Below are 24503 nucleotides of genomic sequence, written 5' to 3' on the forward strand. Positions count from 1 at the left end.
CACAGTCCACCACAGAGCCTCCCCATCAATGTCCAACGCCACAGCACCCACCAAGCAACCCCAAACCTGTGTCCCCAGGACACGTCAATCAGCAGTGTGCCCACCTGTTCAGGGACCCCAGTCCACACCTCGCCCCAAGACAATCAGGGACCTGGGGTCAGTGGCAGTGGGCACACGGTTCAGAGGACAGACGCCCAGGGCAACAGGGACACTGGGAGGACCGCTGTGCGCCAAGAGGAGGACAGGCCTAGGAAACGGACTCTCCACGAGGCAATCACCGAGATCTTGGGAGCCTACCAACATTCCCAGGACACGATGGGCCAGATCCTAGACAACATGCAGGAGCATAGGCGACTGCAGGAGAAACAGTATCAGGGGCTCAGGGAGGACTTGCAGGTCATCAACACCACCCTGATCTCCATAGCAGGGGTGCTGGCAGACATGGCCAACATTATGAGGGAAGCAACAGCACAGCAGCGGTCCCCTACCATTAACCAGTCCAATGACCAGCCCTCCACTTACGCTGCGGCTAGTGGGCAGGAGGCCCCACCACAAGTCCAACTGGCCACCAGCACCCCTCCCCCTGCAGAAGTCGAACCACCCCGCAAACATTCCCTGCGACCCACACAGAAGCCAGAGACACTTGCTAAGACCACCGTCAGGAAATGAGACTCTCCTGAATGCCCCCCTTGTCTCCCACCCCGTCACCTTGTCAACTTTGAATTGCCTTTCTCCCCTTTCTATGGCCCCTCGGACACTGGACCTGTGCTACAAACAGACTGGAACAATACCCTGGAAATACCTCTACCATCACCCCATTTCATTGCACTTTTACCTCAATTATTTGCACTATAATAAACACCCTTGGACAGAACTTGACTACTAGTATTTTATGTGTTGAAAATGTGCATTAATGGAAACAGTCACATCTAGTGCAAATGAACTGAACACTGTGAGAGCATACAAATAATGACCTGCAGCTGTCTGTAGTAATCACAACAGGACACTGTTGTCATATCACCAACATCTGTAAAATGACAAGCCATAGGCAGCTATCCAAGCCTAAAGCTTGCTTATTTTTTATCGCCTTTCCCCATAAGTCTTCATAATAAATTGTTTTCCCAATGTTTGAATCAAATTTACATCCTTGTACATAAACCGAGGAGTCGGATACTTTTAAGGTAGAGTGACTTCTCGGGTTTTTGTAAGGCTAAGAGAAGTGCATTTCATTCTGCAGTTTGTGTAGTTCAGTCGCTCACAGGCTTCACATGTATGTGTTCAATTTTGAATTCTGAAACCTTAAAATTTCCTTGCATAGCTGCACTCATTTCTGATTACGTTTTTCCCAATTCCTGGCTGTGCTGATCTATCAGTATAAAACCATCATGATATTTATGTGTCTGTCTCACAGATGGAGTCTCTGTAATTACCGGTTGATATTTAGAGTTCCTGTATTTTTAGTGTAGGATCACATTTTTAGTGTAAGATCACATCCAAATTGTACCTTTAAGCTAGCCTAACGAATGGCTTATTGCACTTGTAGGACATGGACATTTGAAATCCTTGCTTTAGTAACCACTCGTAATGAAGATTTAGGTGTTATCGCTATTAACTTCTTGTCCTAAGGGGTGGCCCATTCTTTAATTAGAAAGGTTTTCACTGCAACCAGTATTTTCCCTTCTTGTGCAAAGCACTCTGCAGCCGAAGAATATAAATACGGTTTATAAGCAAATGGTATATTTTGTCTTTAATTATACAAAAGGTAAGTCAATTATGATGTTAGTTTCTGCCTTAATCACTAAATTGTAAGCAATGTCCGATGTTCATAAATACACCATCACAATATTTTCTCGATTCAGCACTAAATATTTGAGATTGCTCTTCCTTTCAACCCTTTCTGATAATTATTTGAGGAATTATTTGTTGTAGTGGCCTTACTCTTCCACATAACGAGGAAGGCTCACTGTGCCACAGCTCAGGAACTTTATTAATAATTTGAGCGATCTGCGAGTCATTGTCCCACGTTTCTTCAAAAATGTAGGTATGAGTTATTTCTCCTTCGTTGGTTAACTCCTATCTCATGAAGATTATTTAAAACCATATTATGGGTTTCCTGAAGAATACTTTGTATCTTGCCTCAGTGGGTATTGAGACCATCTTCTCTAGATGTTTCATGGGCCCATGCAAATCATCATCAGTAGTGCATATTAAATCAACATAAAGAACCACACTCAAATCACTTTGTAATAATTCAATTGTCTGTCCTGAAAATACTCTTGGGCTATTTTTACAGCCCTATCAGAGTTTTATAATGTTCCTTCTTCCAAGAACAAAGTCAAATAATATGATTCTTGACTATCCTTAGAATTAAAAACAATTTAGTATGTCTTTGGTGTGTTTGTATTTTCTGTGTTAAATACATGATTTACACAGTAGTACATGCATGCAAAAGTTTCATAATGTTGGTTCAAGCTACAGTAATCTGTCTGCTCAGCCTTGCCTGGTTTTAAGACCAAGTTATTAAGATATTCATTACTGATCATCCTGGGAGGATAATTCCCTGATACTGGATTTCATGAATAATTTGTTTGAGGTGTCTCTGACCTCCAATTTTATTGAACATTGTGTTTGAACCCACAGTTCCTCTCTCAATGTCATTACTTCTGATGTTACACCTTTATCCCATTTTGGTTAGCTTTACTATGAGTATGGAGCCAGTAGTAATGCCCATTGTGTGGCCTACCAGCCCTTCGGGGGCTGAGGCACTAAAGAAGAGAATGCACCCGTTATAAGTTCTTACCCTAAAAGGGCCTCAATGTATTATGCCATGACAACCCTTCCAAACAGTTATTAAGGTTGACTACTTTACACCCCCTTCAGTTGGACTCAGAACTCTAAACTGGATCCAGCTCATTCAATTGCCCACCTGATGTTTGAACTTAAAGTAGTCCTTGCTCTTCTCCATGATAAGGAGGGGCAGACATGTCTGGTGGGCTGTTGGTATTTCTGACATTTTGCCTAGCATAGCCACTGCCCATTCGCTGCTCTTCTCCAGAACTCTTTCTGTGAAACAACCGCTTTCTTGTTATAGCTACTCTTCCCCTCTGGTCATTCTAGTAATCGCAATCCCGGACTACTCCTTTTTCGCTGCTGATATATTTGTCTCTTGTCAGGTCCTGGGGAAGGATGGGCAGTTCTGCTCGATTTATATTCTTTTCTCCACAGTCCTGTGAAGTATAAGAATAGCACTCATCAGAAGATAGCTCTCTGTAATTTATGCTTCTTTCCTATTTCTTAGGTTATATTCTCCTTGCTCGTCATCTCTATGACAGCTTTCTGGTTTCTTTCTGAGTCCACCTCAGATAATAGCGCTCTCTTCATAGAACTCATCACGGCTCCAGGTTTTGTTTCTGAATATTTTCATTCTGCGCCCTAGTTTTTAAGTGGGGTCTCTATGGCAACTCTTCCCATGCAGACTTAACTGTAGATATTATGTTTAGCATCTCAAACTCCTTCTGACTAAGTGGAGTATCCCCGTGTCATTGGCCAATTGTGCGATATGACCCATAGTTCTACCAATAACCATTTCAGCCACTGTATCTGTTTTTACCTAGAAGCCTCATTCATAATCCAGTTTTAAGTGAAGCTCTGTGTTGTTCCTGTACCTTCTTCAATACTTCAGGCAATACTGTGATAGAAGGCATGCTGTTTGCATTCATGTAATGTGTAGCAATACACTTCCCCATGACTGACACTGTTGTATGTATGCTTAGTACCATGCCCATTAGTGAGCACATATTGGATATTCAGTGTATTTCTTGTGGAGCAGAATGAGGAAACATCAATTCTAATGTTTAGATTGTCCTTGTAAACGAAAACAGTATCTATTTTTGTTTAGATGAGCAACACCCTTTATACTGTAATACGCACTGGCACACTTGTATATGTGTTTCCATCTCCTGCAACCGTTTCTCTAGTCTCTGCTAAGGAAAAATGATCTCATTTGGGATGTAGGCGAGATGTAGCTAACACTGGCCACGTCTGTTTTAGAAGCCTGAGTGGTCCAAAGTAGCCATTCTGCATTATATGTGGTAATTTACCCTGAAACAGGTCACGTTTTCTGTGTAAATCCAAGGCAGGCCAATGTACACAAAAAATCATATTGAGATTGATGGTTAGTTAATCTTAGCTTACTTTGTGAGCAACCCTGCTGCACCAGCAGCCTTTATTTCAGTCCAACAATAAAATACCTCAGGATATGAACAGGGTCTGCTTTGGCGTATAAACATGCCAAGTCACATATGCATCCTACATACCTCTGAGCATTCGGCCGTCACTTAGATGCTGGCTCTATGACAAGCCCCTCTCAGCAGTCACAGTCTTCAGGAACACTCCAAACCTCTGTCCAGAGTGCCCGCTGTCCTGCAACCGACCCTTGAACCGACTTACCTCCAACTCCAAAGGGCATCCTTGCGCACAGCTCCTGGCTCACCAATTCGCTCTGCACCCGGCTGCCCTATGCCCAGCAACGAAGAACCTGCTGTGCCTTAAAGGTCCCTCAACATTCCAAGGGGACCCCAAAGAACCACCTCTAAACTTACCTGTGCCATACTTTTCCAAGTGGTCCCTCTCAGTGGCCCTGCACCAGCTCCAGAGACCTTCTATCGCTGCTTCCGCCGGAACCGGGAGCTGCCCGAACTTCTCCAGGTGACAGTGTGCCCACCGACCACCTCAACCAATCTGCAAAAGAAGAACTTGGTAACTCAACTGTTTGATTTTATATGTATTTTTAAAGATGACTTTCCATTGATTCCTATGGTGCGTAATTACGCACAAAAAGAATATTTGTTATTATACTTAAAAAATCCATATCTTAAAAAGTACTTAACCAATTTTAATAATCTTGGTCTTAAAATGATATAAAAATCAGAAGTATTTTTATAAATAGGTCTTGAGTTATTCCTTCAAATGCGTGAGTTGGATGATTTATACTGTGGGTACAATAAATGCTTTGCACTTCTCCAAGATTGGCCTAACTACTCGACCAAGCTACCTTTAAAAATTAGAGCATTAGGTGAACTAGTTTTTACCCCTGTAAACCAACGTGTTGTTGCCTAGCTTTGTACACTGCGTAGAGGGCCAGCCTCCTACACAAAGCAGATGTCCCTTCTCTGCAAAAGGACGATGACACCACTGGCCTACTGCCCACTCCATTCTTGCCTCTCAAAAAGAATACAGAACAGAATTCCCTGGGGTTTTAAAGCACCAAGTAAAGATCCGGAACACTTACATCGACAGACCTGGATACAAGAATGTCACCAACTCAGAAATTTAATTCAAGGCTTCTTATATCACAAAGGATATTATGTGTTCCCAGAAGTAAAGTGCAGCAACAGGTTTTAATTTGGTGCAATGATTCTCCTGTAGCAGGTCACCCAGGAAGAGACAAGAATGCAGATTTAGTAAAGGGACGTTTTAGGTTGTCTTGTTTGACAAAGCGAGTCACATGTTTTTTAAAGAGGTGTCAGATTGGTGCACAGACTAAGACTAAGAGTAGAGAACCCTCCTGACTTTTCCAGCCTGTGCCAAATCCTAGCCAGACATGGTCAGTGATATGTATGGACTTCATTGTAGATCTTTCAGAGTCCAAGAAACATAATACCATCCTGGTACTATTAAACTTGTTAACCACACTAAGGTGCTTTATTCCATTAACAAACCTAGCTAGTGCTCCTGAGTTGGCAAGGATATTTTTGAAAGAAGTATGTAGATTACATGGTTTACCAAACTTCATAGTTTCAGACAGGGGAGCTCAGTTTGTTTCTAGACTTTGGAGCGAGCTAGGAACAGCTACTCGCACATCTACCAGTTATCATCCCTAACAGATGGTCAAACAGAAAGGTTATTTATTGTGGATTGGAACTGCATCTCTGATGTTTCTTCATATCACAACAGAATGAAGGGTTACAATGGTTTTCCATTGCAGAGTTAGCAAACTGTACCTCTGCATGGGTCTTTGGAATATTCATGTTTCTATTGCTCCTTTGGGTTTCTTCTAGACCTTACGTGCACCAGACTCAGCCAATATTGTTCCCTCAGTTGTATCCCTATTGCAAGACCTTCTGTCAGTACAAAAATGCTACCCAACATATCAAGAAGTACAAGGTAGACTGCGATGCAAAGTGAATGACACAATCTGGTTATTTAGCAAGTATGTGTCAATAAAAGGCTCTCACCCAAAATATTTTCTTGACTTTGTGTCCATTTAAGAGCATTCAATTGGTTGGCTCAGTAGCTATAAAATTAGGACTTCAAGCACTGCAAGATTCACCACATTTTTCAACTCTATGGGTTAAACCTGTGTTCATCTAGTGAGCCCAACACATTAGCAGTTATGGTTGATGATACACCAGAATTCGATGTAGATGGGATTCATATGGGTCAGTTGCTGTCGTTGGACACTTGGGAAGGGATATGATGCCACTGCCAGATCATGGAAACCAGCTTCAGGCCCCCAGATTAGTGGTATTGTCTCACCATCAGTTCCCTCATAAACCCTCTCCCAAGCCCATCATAGGGGACGGCTACCCCTAGGGTTTGCAATCAGGTATCATCTAGCCACAAAGTGGCCTGGCTGTTTTTGACTTGCCCATGGAACAATAAGTGCTTCCCACTTAAACACCCCAAAAGTAAGAGGTTTCACACAGTTACTGCACACTAAATGTATGACAGAAGAAAGTACCAGCAAACTTAGCTCAAAACAAAGGTTTGTGGTGAAGATGGCAATAGGGGCTTGCCAACTGAGACGGCAGACCAAGGGTGCACAAATGCTAACAAAGTTGGTATTTCCCTGAGTTTATAGTGTATGTCCTTTCCTTGTCACCCTAGGTTCCATAACCGTCCTTATCCTTTGTGTTTCTGTTGTTCTAACTGTGTTGTTGCAAGCCTTCGTCTGCCTCCTTCAGGTTGGTTTCTCTTATTCTTGGGCATGGAATTTCTTATAACAGCAAAGAAGTGGATGAGTTACTGATTGATTATTTTATTTGATTTATTTGTGACATGGCCATTCATGATGCTGAAGAGTCAAAATCCTGGTTATACATAGCCTGAGCACACCGGCATCCATCTAAACCAAATGCTAAATTGCAAAGATGTTCCAGCTGCTTTATGATAAACAAATTCTCCTCTACTGTGATGTGAAACTCCTCCAGACCTCCCTGCAATCATTTTGGTGCCAGATGGTATTGACCGCAGCAAAATGTAGATCAATGCTCTTTTATTTTAAAGGGTTGTTAACCGATGTGCAGGCATACAGTATTTTGTAAAGCTGTGCAACAAATATTAAAGTAGCATATTATTCTCTAGGACATGTGATGAATGGGAAATGTGAGTGGACACATATGCCACTTACATGCCTCATCCATTACACAGTTCAGTATTAGACCACAGACATTGGATTTCATTCTGTTTACCCAATTTGAAAAAAGTAATTTAAGGCCGAGTAAAAAGTGGGCAGGCTACTTCTCTTTAAACTAAAAAGAAGCACAAATAACATTTTCTAGCCTGAAAAGTCATAGAAAGGTGAGCCAGTTCATTGGAACTGTTTTGCTTACAGTTGCACAGCTCATAAAATACTAAATGAAGCATGTTTCCTGTTATAAAGGCTTGACACCTGCCCCAGACGTATCAACAAGTCAAGTCTACGTAGAATGAGACCTGGTGTAGAAAAGTATTACAGATTGCTTTTAATAACATTTTGGTACAAACATAAATCATTGAGAGGTTTTTCTTCCTTAATATAGCTTAGGTCTTTTTCAAGAGAGGGAGAATATGAGATCTCCTTTGTGTTTCTGCATTGATTGCTATATCACACTAGGCCGGGATCTTCCGCCTTGTATCCTGTACCTTCTGAAAAACTCCTGAAAATAAGAAGCTGACATGCCACGCATTTAACTTCCCTCCTGACAATGATAGAAAAGCAGAGGCTAGCAATGGTAGATGAAGACTCATCTCTTGTTTGTACAGATTTTTCCTGCCAACTCTGCTTCACTGTTCAATGACAGTAGCCCCAATTGGAGCCATACGAACCTTGGCCCAGTTGAAGATTGAAACCCAGCCCCTTTTTGGCATCTGCCTTCAGTTTGCTTAAAGAGGCCATACTATGTAGAAAAAAAATAAACTGTTGTCATCTCCTCTAGTTGTGGAGACACACCTGGTCAGATCTGCTGAGCTCTAAAAGTATATATACAGAACGTGCCCTCTATAGGGGAAGAGGATAACTAGCCGGTGCTTCACACTCTCTTTAACGAGTTAGGCTTTTGTAATATAAATGTAATATGAGCCACTAAAAAGTGTGAATAACTAAACACAGTAACTGTGGAGTGCCTCTCCCATTATTTGCTTAAATGTTTGTGATATTTTAGGTGTTGGGATGTTTGTAAGGAATTACATTGATGGCCGTATTCATAAACTCTACATTGTAGTACATTTTGTACCACAGTAGTAGTACAAAAGTTACTACAAAGTGCTATTCACAAACTGCACTTTTGTGGTAACATACTTTTGAGTACGTTTACTACTTTTCTGTATTCAGATTGCACTTTTGTAGTAACCTACACTTTTGTATTAAGTCCCAACCTCCATTATTTTCTATGGGGATGTTGCACCAGTGGTTGGCTATGAGCATCAATGCACTTACTACAAAAGTGTAGTTTGTGAATGCCGAAAAGTGGTAAATTTACTCAAAAGTGTAAGATACCTTTGTGAATCAAGCCCTGAGTGTGGCAGTATTTGCAACAACTACCATTGCTTTGGGATAGATAATGAGGAAGATATATTCTACCAAAGTTCAGGAGTTCTGTTAATGCTAGTAATTCTTTAAGAGATCGTGGGGCTCAAGTGTTTCACATTTTGCCAAGAACCCTGGTACAAGTCCTTTTCCTTCACTGAATAACTTGTATCCTAGGAAGATCACATTCAAACAGCATATTGTGGTTTTCCTAAAGTTTACTTTACAGCTTACCTCTACCAATTGAATCCAGAAAGTCATTGAGATTATCCACTCAACTTCAATTCAGTTTGAATCTCTAAATTATATCCAGTTCATTCAAATGCTCATTTGGTTTTTCAATATACCACAGTCATTGATCTCTACCACGGTCAAGAGTAGTTTGAGCTTTTAGTGACTATTGTTAATTCCAGCCCACTACCTAGTATGGCTATTGCCCACTCCCTATTCACCAGCATCACCCCTTTCTGTGAGGCATTCTGCTTTTTTGTTGAAGCTCCTCCTTTCTTCCGAAAAGGATATCTTGGTGGTCCCAATTCCTGATTGAACCTCTTCTCTGCTGATAGGTTTGTCCTTTGTGAGGTCCAAGGGAAAGATGACTGCAAACTGCTATCTCCACGATCCTGTGAACAATGAGTATAACGCTCATCAGACTGTTAACATCTCTCTGGAGCCCTAATTTCCCGGCAAACCCTCAGGTTATACCCTCCATCGTTCCTCATGTCTACAACGAAAGTGTGCTTCTTTTTAAATCCACTCTATTATTTTGCCTTCTCCCCATGGGATTGTTGCACCTTCAACTTTCTCTATAACCATTCTCATTTACTACCCTGGGTTTGAGTTAGGTGCTTTGAGGCCTTACAGCAAGAATGTCTCTCCCCATATTGACATAAACCTGCTAAATAATTTAATGCAACTCCACTTACTATTTATCTTGTGTAGTTGGAGTGAATCTTTGGTGCATGCGCAGCAACACTTTATTGCTGTCAATATTACAGAGGACTATCACAGCATATTATCTATGAGCTTCATTCCTGCAGATGAAGCTCCATGTTCTTCCTGTATTTGTTTTAAAACTCTTGGCAACACCACAAGCAAAGGTATGTCCTGTGTAGTAATATACAGGTTAGCAGATTTGCTTCCCCACAGCTGATACTGTTATGAATTCAGTACCATCCCCACCGTTAGGCGCATATTTAGAATCAGTTGTTTATAATGAGAAGTCAAATGAGGAGGTATTAGTTTTACCTAATAAGTTTTCCTACTGTTGGACCTGGCCCTTTTTGCAGGGTTATCCCCAAACTTTGTGCCTTCTTCCTCCTATTTCTTCGGACCTGTTTTTGTTGACTTTAGGACTCTGGGCACTTTGCTACTGCTAACCAGTGCTATAGTGCAAGTGCTCTCTCTCTAAATTGTGTTGGTGATTAATTTATCCATGATTGCCTCATTTGGTTTACTAGTAAGTCCCTAGTAAAGTGCACCAGAGGTGCCCAGTGCCTCTAAATCAAATGCTACTTGTGGGCCTGCAGCATTGATTGTGCCACCTACATGGGCAGCCCTGTAAACATGTCTCAGACCTGCCATTGCAGTGTCTGTGTTCAACTCTCATTTTGACCTGTCAAATGCACCACCTGCCAGGCCCAAACCTTCCATTTTAGTACATGTAAGGCACCCCCAACATAGGGCCAAGGTAGCCCCATTGGCAGGGTGCAGTGTATTTAAAAGGTAGGACATGTACTGGTGTGTTTTACATGTCCTGATAGTAAAATACTGCTAAATTCAGTTTTCACTAGTGCAAGGCCTATCTCCACCATAGGTTAAAATGGGGATTGCCTTGAAATATCTCTTAAGTGTAATTTCCCACTGGGAGTAGATGGAGAAATGGAGTTTGGGGTCTCTGAACTCACAATTTTAAAATACATCTTTTGGTGAAGTTGGATTTTAGATTGTAAGTTTGAAAATGCCACTTTTAGAAAGTGGGCATTTTCTTGCTTAACCATTCTGTGCCTCTGCCTGGTTGTGAATACAGGTCTGAGTCAGGCTGACAGTTGGGATGTTTGTGAATTCACTCTAGTCAGTCATACAAAGGGCGCTGAGGTGTGTCCTGATTATCCTGATGGGTCTTCCTGGGCTAGAGTGAAGGGAGGAGCTGACATTTGCACCTAAATAAGGCTGTGTCTGTCCGTACACAAAGCAGTCTCCAACCCCCTGGAGTGTGTCTGAGGCCAGGACAGGGAGAGGCAGGGTCTTGTGCACTACAAAGACTTTCCTTTGAAGTTTGCCTACTTTACTTCAAAGACAGAAATGAATATAAGTATTGGACTGCTGACCCCACAACTTCCGAACACTTCTGGACTTGAGGACATTCTGTCAGGAAGAAGAGCTGGATGCTGTAGGAGGACCTGCCACTCTGCCTGTTGCTTTGCTATTATGGCCTGCTGCTTGCTGCTTCTATCCTGAGGGTGAAAGGACTGGGCTTGGCTTTCTATATCCTGCTTTCCAAGGTTCGCCAAGGGCTTGAACTGAGCTTGCCTCCTGTTGTGAAGTCTCAGGGACATCAAAGACTTCATCTGCCAGTGCCTGGGCTCTTCTGCTGAGAGCCATGACTTGCCAATTGGTGCCAGATCCAGTCCCTGGGCCGTTGGAAGTGGAAGCTGGTGACCTAAAGTAAAATCCATGCACCAAGGCTGTTGCGGCACAAAAATCTACGCAACACCTGTTTTGCGGCTGCAAAATTGACACATTACTTGTTTCAGCACGGATCCATCGTTGCTGTGTGTGTGGATTTTCCACACAACATCCCTGGGTGTCATTTTCTTCATCAACGCTGCACTGCAGTAAGGAATCAGCGCATCACTAGCTCGGTGGGAAAAGAATCCAAGCATTGCCCGTCTGGTGGGAGAAGAATGGACGCATCGCAAACCCTATGGGAAAAGAATACTGACTATCTTTCTAAAGTGGTATTGAGTACATTTGTGCTGTTTTCACTGTGTTACTGTGTGTACAAATACTTTACACATTGCCTCTGAGATAATCCTGACTGCTTGTGCCAAGCTACCAAGGGGGTGAGCAGGGGCTATCTTAGGTGTGTGACTCCCTGACTAGAGTGAGCATCCCTATTTAGACGGGATGTAAACTGACTGCCAACTTGAGACCCCATTTCTAACACCTGCCTAATCAAAACAGTATCTCATTTTGTTTCGATGGGCAAAGCTTCATTATAGCATTTTTAGTGTGTAAATTAATGGCAGTAGTCTCTGGTGGTCTGTGTGCACACTCAACTGCATGAGTGTGTTCCAGTATATGCTGTCTCAATTATCTGTATATGTTTTTAATTTTTTTTTTTTTAGCATAACCCTGGACTCTGCTGTGGAAAGCTGACCCTGTTCAAGATGTAGTGCATATGTAGTATAACTGTGCCTAAATACACATTCTGTGTCACATGTGGTAACCTACCCTGAAACAGTCAATTGTTCAATGTAATTTAACAGAATTCAGTATAAACAAAAGGACCATATTGTTATGGAGGATTAATCTTTGCTTGCCTCGTGAAAAGCCCTGTTGCAATAGTAACCTCAATTTCTATTCAAGAATAAAATACTTCAATTGTATACACAGTATTCACACCGACCACTAGTACAATTTGACCTCCAGTGAATGGAAACTCCCTTGCCGTCATATGGGCAGCAAGGGCTGGGCGTACATTTTCTGGTATCTCAACTGCCTCGTTCAGTCTCTTCTGACTCTCCAGCCATTTCTCACAAAACTCAATCACAATTCGGTTCTAAGCTCATCCATTGTATCTCTTAAGCACTTATAAAACCCCTGCCAGAGAAGGGGACACTTCTCATATCTCTGAGGAGGATCATAAATAAGGCTCCATGTTTTCCTTTTTTACTGGTTTTTACAGATCAATACAAACCGAAAACAATGTGTTTACCATCTGTATTTATTATTAAAAGTGGAAAAATACAAAATAATTGGGCTTCTTTTGAGTGACTCTTCATGCTGTCTTTCAGAAATTCCAGGCCAACAGCTGATTCACTATCCCATAATTCCTTATTTGTGTATCGCCCCGATGTTTTGATTGCATGTTTATGGGAGATTGAGGGTGGTGGGAGTCGGTGTGCATCACTGGCAAGGTATAGTTGGTTGACTTCTTGAATGCTCGAGATCACACAATCTTGTGAGGTTTGCGGCCATCTTGGGGCCTGTTTAAAGCTCTGTCCCTTGTAGAAAGCTGTCAGTTGTACAGAGTCCATTCAGAGAGAGGATTGTGTCAAACCTGTTTTTGCATGTTGTCTTCTATAACGTTCATGAGGAACCACCCATCTACTTACCCGAGACCAAGAAGGCTACACTGTTGAATCCTTCACTTCAGCACTGATCCTGTATGAAAGAAAACAATTATACGTGAGATACAGTGTGAACCACTGCAGGATGTACCCCGACCTAGACTAGTTCTTGCCTGAGTTTCCAACAGTGACATCATGTTTCTGAATTGTGCATTGTTAAATGAGAAAAAGGCAGTAGAAATTTGAAAAGACAGTAGAACCTTGTGATTAATCTGTATTACATGTGTCCAAAGTTACTTAGGAAGACTAGGCAACGACCAATATTCTGTTTGTACCTTAACAACTATGGCCTGATTGCAAAGATGATTCTCATGTCTGTGTTTAAAGCAAACTGAACCCAAGAACAAAGTTTATTTTAAAGGCATGTTTGTATCTTAGCAAACTAGAACAGTATCAAAAACTAAGTACAAGCGAGCGTGGCTGGCCGGCAATGGGGTCCGAATTGTAGTCCGGAGCACCGCTTCTCCTCGCCAGGAATAGAAGGCAAAAATCCTGGAACTAGGCTCGGTGTTAGCCTTCTCCCCACGAGCCCCCAATGGGCATTGGAAACACTGCAACAGGTACCCTGTAGGCGCTAAACAGGTGGGGACATCGCCCTGAAGTGCGAAGAGCGATGGAAAAGATGGCAGCTGCCAAGGAAAAGCAATAAAAGACAGAGAAACTGTCAGAAGATCAGAGATGTGTTACTGGCTGCAGCGATCGTGCGCATGAAGAGAGAATTTAGACTAAAGGTCCACTCAGTGTTGTCATGCGTCTCTACATTCGTTCCTTGGTTAATGTCTGGTGACAGGCCAAAAGGAACAATTGGAGGATACAGAGATAAAGAGAGAGAGAGAAGAAAAGTTTTCCTGACCTAGCCCATCCAGTTAAAAAAAAAAAACAATTATAACAAAGGCATACTCTTAAAATAAGAGCATCTGCCACCACTTTAGCGGTATATTAGACACCATGTTACTGTGATCTGTGTAATAGTTTTTATAATGTGCCCGCCATCAAGTGGTGCTGCCAGTATATGAAGATCTGTTTGACGGGCAATACCTCTCTGGCAGTAATTGTATTCTGGAAAAGCATGGCATAGGGTGTACTATTACAGTACATATCTGTTTGTCACTGGATGGAACTCATATTGCCATTTAGAATATCTGTTTCTATGAGGAAAGCCTACTTTCTAGGGACATCTTATTGAGTAGGTTGTACAGGCCATACCTGAGCTGGTGAAGGCACATTGTGCCTGTTTTTGATTGCTGAAACAGGAGCCCTTTATGGAACCAGGCCAAAGAAAATCTTAGGCACTCTTTCTTAAAAAAAGCTTTTGGAGGGGAAATATTCAATAAATCAGTAGTATCTATGTACTCAATACACAATACTTTGGATATCTTTAAACTTCGGTGTTAAAGACCATTTGGCTGTTTACATTAATTTCTTGGGAGTCATGTAGACTTTATCTGGTTTTACAGCGTAGGCAAGAAACTTGATGGTCGAAATGTGAAATTAACAAATGTTTAAGATCGAGTAAATGTTATGCTATGCTAGTATTGACAGGAGAGAACTAATGTAAAATGTTCTACATGCTGAGTTTCAGATTAATGATAAGAATTCTGCCAACCGTGGGCATTTTGAAGCTCCGCCTAGTTTAAAAAAGCCTCAGTACAGTTAGTCTTCAATGCTCTGCGACATGAACATATTTCTCTCACATTTTGCATTTTACATGCATACATTCCAGTCCAGAATCAAATTTAAGTCATTGGCAGTTGTCCACCAAACACTGCAATGCAAAGTCTGTAGTTACTTGAATAACAGGTGGATATTGGCTGCCCCATGCTTGTGACACACTTCACTAGGAAATGTCAGTTTGAGCACCCTAAAATGAAGTGGACTCATACCACACAATCAACTGCTGATTTAAAGAAAATAACGAAAACATTGCTAATCTGGCTCCTATTCTGCTTCTATTCTTTTTTTTTGAGAAATTGGATGCTTTTGTGGGTTTATGTATTGTCTTTCAATAAAACACACTGCTTATGATGTTCTACCACAAGGAATCACCTTTTTGCTAAGTTGCTCCTACCAGATTTCATGTTTTTTGCAGGTCTTTGAAAACTGATAACACTGGTAGAGTTTAGGAACACCTACGGCAAGAAATTGGGTTACTGATTGGAGAGTAAAGCCATTCTCAAGCACCAACCACCATTCTTCCCAGGTTAAGTCGCAAGCAAACCCTAAATTATCCTGTGCTCAATCCCCAGAGAGCAGTTAGGCTAAACTGAGAGGTAATGTGTCACATATTTGTGCAACACTTCAGACAGTAGCACAGTGAAAACACACCACAAATGGAGCCCACAACAAAATAAAAAAAAACGATTATTTTTAGTAAATAAAACAAGACCAAAACAACAAATATTTAATTAGTACAACCAGAGATATTCAGGCCCATATTTGTACTTTTTTTGTGCCGCATTTGCGGCATTTTCTGACTCGAAAGCAGCGCAAACGTACAAAATATAATTGTAATTTGTAAGTTTGCGCTACTTTTGCATAAAAAATTACGCAAATGCAGCGCAAAATAAGTATAAATATGGGTCTCGGTTTGAAACATTGCTGTAAAAATAGCGCCAAAAGGTGTAAAGCTCCAACCGTGGCTATCTGGTTGTGCCAAATCGGAACAAAGTCATAAGATCAGGCCGACCGCAACGGAGACCGGGCCGGCTACAGGGACCCAGAAATGCATGCTGCACAGAGTTCCTTAAATCCTGGTTTGCTGAGCGAGGATCTGTGTTGAAAATGCATCACGCAGCAAATCGCTGCGTAGGTTCCGAGATGTGTCGCCGCTGCGGTGCTAGGTCCTGATGCATTGATGTCGACGATCCTGTCGATGAGGGCTCGCTTGTGATGTGAAGTCTGGAGTTAAGCATTCGTCTCGCAGTTGGGGCAATGTGTTGGTTCTTAGGAGCTGCAAGACTGTGATGCAGAGTCTGGCATTGTTGTGGGGGCTGCTGTTGACGAGAGATGCAAGGGCCTGCAGCTAAGATGCATTGCACAGTGGCATTTCCGATTCAGTGAGGGGCTGCAGGGTGGGTCTTTGCAGCATTTCTGATCCACGCAGCAGTTGTGCTCAGGGTTGGACTTCACAGCAGATCAGATACATCTGTTCCACTAGATCCACGGAGGCTGGCAGAACACCTTAAACTGACTTCCAAGGGTCCAGGTCTGGGGTGGCAATGCTTGCCAGGAAAGACTCACTGATGGCAGAGTCCAGGTGCAGGTGCAAGGTTGTTGGAGCCTTCTGTCCCTCAGGCTCTTATCAGAAGGCCAGCCATCTATCCCTTGGAGTCTCGTTGGGGTTCTTCGTTCAAGAGATGCAGACCCAGTCCTTCTCACCCAGGTAAAAGGGCAGCAGGTCAGAACACCAAGGCAGCAACACAACAAGGCAGGGCAGCAGTCTGGCAGAGTGGCAATCCTTCAGCAGCTCAGCCGTCCTTCTTCATGGCAGAGTATCCACAGGTACTTAAGAGTTGGTGTCTAAGGTCCTATGTTTATGCCTAGTGGTGCCTTTGAAGTAGAGAGAAGCTTCTAGAGGAATGCCTTAGAAGTACCATGTGCCCTGCCTTCCTCGCCCTAGCTTCAGACTACATACAGGGGGTATGGAGGCCTTTGTGTGGGGATAGGACAGAGCCTATTCAATTGTAAGTGGGGTTGGGTCCAGCTCCCCCCCCCCCCCATCCTGCCAGTGAAGGCCCACCTAGTCACACCTAAGCTCCCCATTGTTTGTAGCTGCCTATGAGAAATACACAAAGCCCAACTGTCAAATACACCCAGTCATGTGACCCAGAAACAGGCTGCGGGTATCAAGTGGCTAAGGAAAGAAAATGCCAGCTTTCTAAAAGTGCCATTTTCAAAATTGTTATTTAAAATCTGACTTCACCATAAGATAGGATTTTTCATTACAATTCTAAAGACCCCAAACATGATCCAGGTACTTGCTCCCATCTGGAATTTACAGCTTATTAAATGTAGTGATGTAACTCCAATGTTATCCTATAGTAGAGGTAGGCCTTGCAGTAGTGAAAAACAAAGGGGTAATCACTCCCACGGCCTGTAAAACTTAAAGGTACATGCCCTGCCTTTTTAAATACACTGTACCCTGTCCTCTGGGCTGTCCAGGGCCTACCTTATGGGTAACATATGTATAAAAAGGGACGTTTTGGGCTTGAAAAAGGGTTTATTTTGGCAGGTTGAAATGGCAGTTAGAAACTGCGCACAGGCTGCCTAAGGTATGTTTAAAGGGTTACTTAAGTAGGTGGCACAATCAGTGCTGCAGGCCTACTAATAGCTTTTAATTTACAGGCCCGAGCACATGTAATGCCACCGTACTAGGTTTTTACAAGTAAATTAAATATGCCAACTGGGTATAAGCCTACCATGAAACACAAGCACTTTAACACTGACTAGTATTGGTAAAGTGCCTAGAGTCATAAGGCCAGAAAAAACGAGATCAGCAAAAAGAAATTGGGGGAGGAAGGAAAAATGTCTGGGGAAAGGCCATCCTAAGGCTGACAGACCTACCACCTATATTTGAGTGTTAAAGGTTTGTAGTTACAGCCAGGACTGGGGCTAAACAGCTTGCCAGTAAATGCATGGCTTGAAGTAAGGACATTTTAGGTGATCACATCTTCATAGCAACTGAAGTGTGTTTTTCTCTCTTGTCCTTGTGTATGATGTGTCTTTTGTGTGTGATGCTGAAGAGCAGGTTTGTAATTGTGTTTTTCCGTAGAACTCGCAAAAGCATATGTGCGTCAGGTCTACTAAGCATGTCATCTCAATCAGTATTCTTCTCCGATGGCAGGCCTTTCCTACATGGCATTGAGGTTGAGCGTCTACATTCCATGTGTTCAAGACTTTGACAGTTTTCAAGTTGTACTTTCTAGGTGGCTGTTGCTTCCCCATCAATAAAATGTGTGGTGTTGCCTGCACCATTGTTTAACAATTTTCAGTCACAAGAAATTTTCATCTGATATTCAGTTTTGGTTATTGCCTTTTGCTAGATTGCCTGAACGGGTCAAGTTATCCTGCTGCAAGCAAGCGGTGTTTAGTTCTGTGATAGCATACAAGTGCCAAACATTTGCTTAATGCGCGGTCGCTTGACACCTGCCTCCCAATGGTTAGTTTGCCAGTCCAAAATTTGCTGATTATCGGAATTTAAAACTGTGCCAATTTAACATTAATGTCTTTTTAATTTAGCATACTTTTTGAATAATTCATTTTACTTTTCATTTTTTTCAACAGAAAACAAACTGGAGAAAGTAAGCATAAATGGGAACGAGTCACCCACATTTTCTGACTCCAAGGATGTCTCTACTCAAAAGTGTTCTTTTGATTCATACTATGGAATCCACACAGGGAAGAGGTTTTGTCCCTGCAGGGAATGTGAGAGCAGCTTTGCTAGTAATGAAAGTCCTGAATGTGGTCCTAGAATCCTCATAGATATAAAGCCATTTCCTGCTACCGAGTGTGAGAAGAAATGTACTCAGCTTTGGGATATTCACCACCACCTGAGACTCTACACAGAGGTGAACCACTTCTGGTGCAGTGAATGTGGAAAGACCTTTAATGAAAAGTCAACGCTTCAGCGACACCTGAGAATCCACACAGGTGAGAAACCCTTTTGGTGCAGCGAATGTGAAAAGACCTTTAATGAAAAGTCAGCACTTCAGCGTCACTTGAGTATCCACACAGGAGTAAAACCCTTTTCCTGTACTCAATGTAATAAAAAGTTTATCCAAATGGAAGGTCTTCAGCGCCATTTAAGGATCCACACAGGTGAAAGGCCCTTTCACTGCAGTGAGTGTGAGAGGAGCTTTACTCAAAAGGCAAATCTTCAGTGTCATCAAAGACGCCATACAGGATTGAAGCCTTTTTCATGCACAGAGTGTGCAAGGAGTTTTACTACAAAGTCAAGTCTTGCAAATCATCTTAGAATCCACACAGGTGAGAAGCCATTTACTTGCACTGAGTGCAAGAAGAGTTTTTCTCAACAGGCTTCACTTCTGCGTCACCTGAGAATCCATGTAGGGCTGAAACCTTTTTCCTGCACTGAGTGTGGGAGGAGCTTTGCTCAACAGAATGATCTGAAACGTCACTTGAGAATTCACACAGGGGTAAAGCCTTTTCCCTGCACCGAGTGCAATAAGAGCTTTAGTCAAAAAGTGCATCTTCAAAGTCACCTGGGTATGCACACAGGATGGAAGCCTTTTTCCTGCATTGAGTGCAAGAAGACGTTTACTCGGAAGAAACATTTTCAAAATCACCTGAGAATTCACACAGAAGTAAAATCATCTTCATGAACTGTAGTGAAAAAAGTTTTGACCAAAAGAGTGATCGTTTACATCTTTAAAGTGTCATCTCCAAGGTTATCTCCTCTCTCTGTGCTGAGCATGAAAGCACTTTACAGTAAACACAAATCTTCAATCCCAACTGTCACTCCACAAAGCAGTACAACCTTTTCAGTGCACCAAATGAGATATTAAAAGAATTGTGTCTAATTGAACAGCAGGAGTAAACTTTCACCAATCCAAATCCTTTATTCTCCCCAACTTCAATCAGAATTCCAGAAATACATGCCTGACTCTACCAGTCCCGCAAGCTCTATAGTCATATGATGGACATTTGACCAACTTTGCCTGGTCCTAGGTGGCCTGCTTGGTGATTTACTGCTGCATTCCTAGAAGTCTGAACCAGCACAATCTGTGCACTTGTCTGTCCCAGCAGTACCAGTTGATTAGAAGGAAACAAAAAAGTGACTTACTGTGCCCTCAGCTCATGCATAGACATCAAGACGATGTGATTATCAGTTACGTCCAGCTGGTGTAGTAAACATAAATACATCTTTGAGACCAGCACATATTGAATGAACTTTATATTGCATTGTACTTTGAGGTATTTGGGTTGGCTAAAGCATAACTAAACAGTATAATAGCAAACCCTGCTTTGTATAAAGCAGACACCCTGTAGATTCCTAGTGGAAAGGAGTGTCTGAAGCTTTTAAATTCAATAAACACTGAAGTAACAATATGCTTTGTCACAGTGTGCTAAGGTTTTCTGTTAGCATATTAAACGTACAAGATGGTTATGTTCTTATGACAAATGCATAAAGAAAATACAGAAACTGAGAAGTCCCTGAACAAAGATTGTGTATCCAATGCAAAAACTGTAATTTCTTTATATTGACAAACTTTACTTGTTCAGAAAAAATAGTGTAAGAAACGGGCACTGTCGGTCTTATGGCAATTATCCAGTCATGTGATATTGTCACTTCAAATTTATTCTGGACTTTTTATTCAGTCTATTTGTAATTTGTTTCAGTTTCAATAAGGGTGCTCTTCGGTCTACTCAGGTTGCTTAAATAGTGTAATATTTTCAGAAATGAGTTTTCGAAAAGAACAAGCACTAATTCACAAAGCATTTCAAAGACCAAACCTCTCCTTCAGGGGAAACCTCATTTAAAATTAGCAGGTATAAAATCTCATAGATAAAATAGATAAATAAAATAATAAATCCCTGGAGATTTTGTGGGGAAAAAATAGGGAGGACCTGCACTCTGAAATACAGACATATGTGTCCTAAGTAGGCAAATTAGGTCATCTGACTGATGCCGGTTTTATTCAAGGGGAACTGGAAGATGATGCAGACAAGGGTTTACTTCAAAATAAAGCTAGAAATGGGAATAATGGAAGGCAGAGGTGAAGGGAAGAGAGTTGGAAGCAAGTTTGAAAGGATAATAGAAAAACAAGTGCTGTGTTGTACTGATGGTATGTCTATCAGGTTGATGAAAGGTTTTATCAATGAAATAAAATGTCGCCTAAAGTTGACTCCAAGAAAGAAACTGTACCCAAGCAAGGTAAGAGCTCGGACTGTGTTGAAAACCAGATTGAACCAGGGACCTTTAGAGCGTCAGTCTAACGCTCTCCCAACTGAGCTATTTCAGACAGTTGTCACATTGTGCCTTCCTGAGTATTTTTAATCAGGTAGAAATGAAATGTCCATCTAAGGCATTCACTATGAGGGTACAGCTATGTGTTACACTTTGGTGTATCCTTCTGCAGTTAACTGGACGCAATTAGTGAAGTAAATTTTTGGTACACAAGGTAGGTAGTTGTGTTTTTTTGTAAACTCTCAATAGGCTAGCACTCTGATACACAGAAATGGCATGTGTAAGCAAGCTATTGCATCTGACTGATGACAGTTTTGTTCAAAGGAAACTGGAAGATGATGCAGGCTACGGTTTACATTAAAATCAAGATAGAAACGGGAAATAATGGAAGTCAAAGTTGAAGGCAAGAGAGGTGGAAGCCATTTTGAAAAGAAGATAGAAAAGAAATGCTGTTTTGTACTGATATGTCGATAAGGTTTTATCAATTAAATAAAATGTCACCTGAAGTTGACTCCAAGGAAGAATCCATGACACGCTCAGACATTGCCAACATCCAGGATTGAACCAGGGAACTACAGATCATCTACAGATCAGTCTAAAGCTCTCCTAACCGAGCTAATACAGCCCCCTGGAATTCATTATCTTCCTGATCATTGAAGTATTGTAAGAAATGTAAATGTAAAAAATAAACACAGTGCTGTAAATATGAAATGTGAAAACATTGTGCAACATCAGGGACTTGTAGAAACTGCACTGCTGTTCAGACTAAAATAACAGTTTAGGCTTAACCTCCACACTGACACAAGTAAGGTGAAAGGTCGGTTCAAGGATGTAGTGGAATAAGAAAACATAAAAGGGTATTTGTTAAAAGCCAACTCAGGTCTCACCATCCTGCAAGTATTTACAACATCAGCAGACGAGTCCCCGGCATTCTCTGTGTGCCTACAAACAGATTGCAGGCTGATTAGACAATGGGTACATGATTGAATTAGTCCAAAGCTCACAAGTGCATGACTCACAATGGGTGCAGGGAAGGAAACCAGAATCTAAACACTCAGAGGTCCCGGACACACAAGGCTGTCAGCATTTACTTCAAATAAAAGAATGCTCTGTCATAAAGCATTGTGGAACGCCTAATAAAGAATGTGTAATGACTTAGCTCAGGAATTTGGTGTTATGGGGGAGGGGGGGGGGTTCTCATGTTTTCAAGTGTTTTTCCCTTTTAAATTTGTAAACTTGCAAGTCATCTATTATTGATCATGTGTAATAAAGTATTGTACTGATGTGTATAAAAGGTCTGTCTGTGAACAAGCATTTGAGAAAAACCGTAGATCCAGCTTTTGCAGGACTGAGGTGGAGTCTGCAGTGTTTTTCTCCCTGTCACAACAGTAAATTCTGTCTCTGTGTTGCAAAGAAGAATCCGCCTGGTTATTTGAGTCTTCGGGGCATGTTCATTCACCCAGTAAAAGTTGGCGAGCTAGAGCCTAGGAGGTTTATTTTCGCCCCCACCTAACGGCTGGCATCGGAAGACCGCCTGCTCCCTGCTGCAGAGAGACCAGTGTGCACAATTTTTTTTTCATGTATATGTATTGGTAAACTTACAGAAGCTGGGTTAGGCTTAAGTTCTGCCTGTGCACGGGGGGTTCGGAAGCCTCTGGGGACTGCCATCTCCTTAAAGGTGAGGGCAAAGCGAATCGTGATCCATGTTTTACGAGCGCGCTCCTCTTGACATTGCTAAATGCAGATGTAAGTGTAATGTAACACGCATGCGATTTGTTGTTTTCTATTATTGAAGGATTGCGTACGTGCGTTGTGCAATCAACAGAAATATATATATTGGGAAAATTGTAAGGCCAGAAGGGCGACAAATGAGATTTGTGTTGTTGTTTCATATTGTTGGAGTGCGTACGTGCACTGCTCAATCAACTGAAATATATTTATTGGTGAAATTGTAAGGCCAGAAGGGCACCACATCTGATTTTTCTTTTTTTTTTTATTGTTGAAGGATTGCGTACGTGCATTGCACAATCAATAGAAATATACGTATTGGTGAAATTGTAAGGCTAGGACACCACATCTGATTTTGTTGAAATGTATTTATTTTTTTTTTTATTGTGGAAGGATTTGTACGTGCGTTGCGCAATCAATAGAAATATATGTATTGGTGAATTTGTAAGGCCAGAAGGGCACCGGAGGCGATTTGTATTTTTTGTGCAATCAACAAAAATATATGTATTGGCGAATTTGTAAGGCTAGAAGGGCACCACATGCGAATGTTTTTTTTTTTTTGTTGTGATTTTTTTTTTTTGTGATTTTTTTTTTTTTTTTTGTGATTTTTTTTTTTTTAATTCTTGAAGGATTGAATACGTGCATTGCGCAGTCAACAGAAATATATGTATTGGTGAATTTGTAAGGCCAGAAGAGCATCGTATGCAATTTGTTTTTTATTGTTGAAGGATTGCGTACGTGTGCTTTGCAGTCAACAGAAATATATGTATTGTTGTATTTTTAAGGCCAGAAGGGCACTGCATGCGGTTTGTTGTTTATTGCTGAAGGATTGTGTGAGAGCATTGCACAATCAACAGAAATATATGCATTGGTGAATTTTTAAGGCCAGAAGGGTGCTGCATGCGATTTGCATTTTATTGTTGAAGGATTGTGTATGTGCGTTGTGCAGTCAACAAAAATATATGTATTGGTGAATTTGTAAGGCCAGAAGGGCATCACATGTGATTTGTTGTTTTTTATTGTGAAGAATTGCGTACAAGTATTGGGCAATCAGCAGAAATATATGCATTGGTGAATTCTTAAGGCCAGAAGGGCACTGCATGCGCTTTGTATTTTATTGTTGAAGGATTGTGTACAAGTGTTGCACAAATATATGTATTGGTGAATTTGCAAGGCCCAAAAGGCACCAAATGTGATTTCATTTTTTATTGAAAGATTGTGTACACCCGTTGTACAGAGATATAAGTACGGTAAATTTGTTAGGCCAGAAAGGCACCACATGCGATTTGTTACCTTATTATTTTTTCTGTGGATGAATTGTTGTTTTGCTTCACTAATGACCGAGCTGAAACACTCATGCACTGACAAAAATCTCTGGAATGCGCTTCTTAGTCCAAAGAAGACATTTATTACTTCACGTCCCAAGTTTCCTAGGAGATTAGCATGCTGAAAGCACACGTTTAAAAATGGTCACAGCAATGAAATGAAAACATGCACAAATGATTCTCCACTGCAATATACACATCAAATATATGTACCTATATTATAATAAAAAGCAAATAATGAATTAAAAATATACATCACCATGAGGCAAGGGCATCACTGCTTCTTCTCCCTCCTATTCAGCATCAGATCGCCAGATCCCAGAATCGATCAAGGAGAGAGAGATCAATTATCCTCACGGGAAGGATGACACACTCCAGCG

The 24503-nt window shown here is 41.5% G+C and overlaps 1 protein-coding gene across 2 annotated transcripts in view; it reads left to right on the forward strand.

Moving 5' to 3' along the window:
• The window catches only part of LOC138248856 (gastrula zinc finger protein XlCGF57.1-like), a 45175-nt gene extending 22686 nt beyond the window's left edge, over positions 1-22489 (forward strand). For both annotated transcript variants that reach the window (XM_069202813.1, XM_069202814.1), the window contains one exon: positions 18427-22489. In XM_069202813.1, the coding sequence (XP_069058914.1) occupies positions 18427-19484 (1058 nt within the window). In that variant the 3' untranslated portion in view covers positions 19485-22489. The remainder of the gene's footprint in view (positions 1-18426) is intronic.
• Positions 22490-24503: the final 2014 nt, after the last annotated feature.

Source organism: Pleurodeles waltl, chromosome 8 (assembly GCF_031143425.1).
Source record: "Pleurodeles waltl isolate 20211129_DDA chromosome 8, aPleWal1.hap1.20221129, whole genome shotgun sequence".
Classification (NCBI taxonomy): domain Eukaryota; kingdom Metazoa; phylum Chordata; class Amphibia; order Caudata; family Salamandridae; genus Pleurodeles; species Pleurodeles waltl.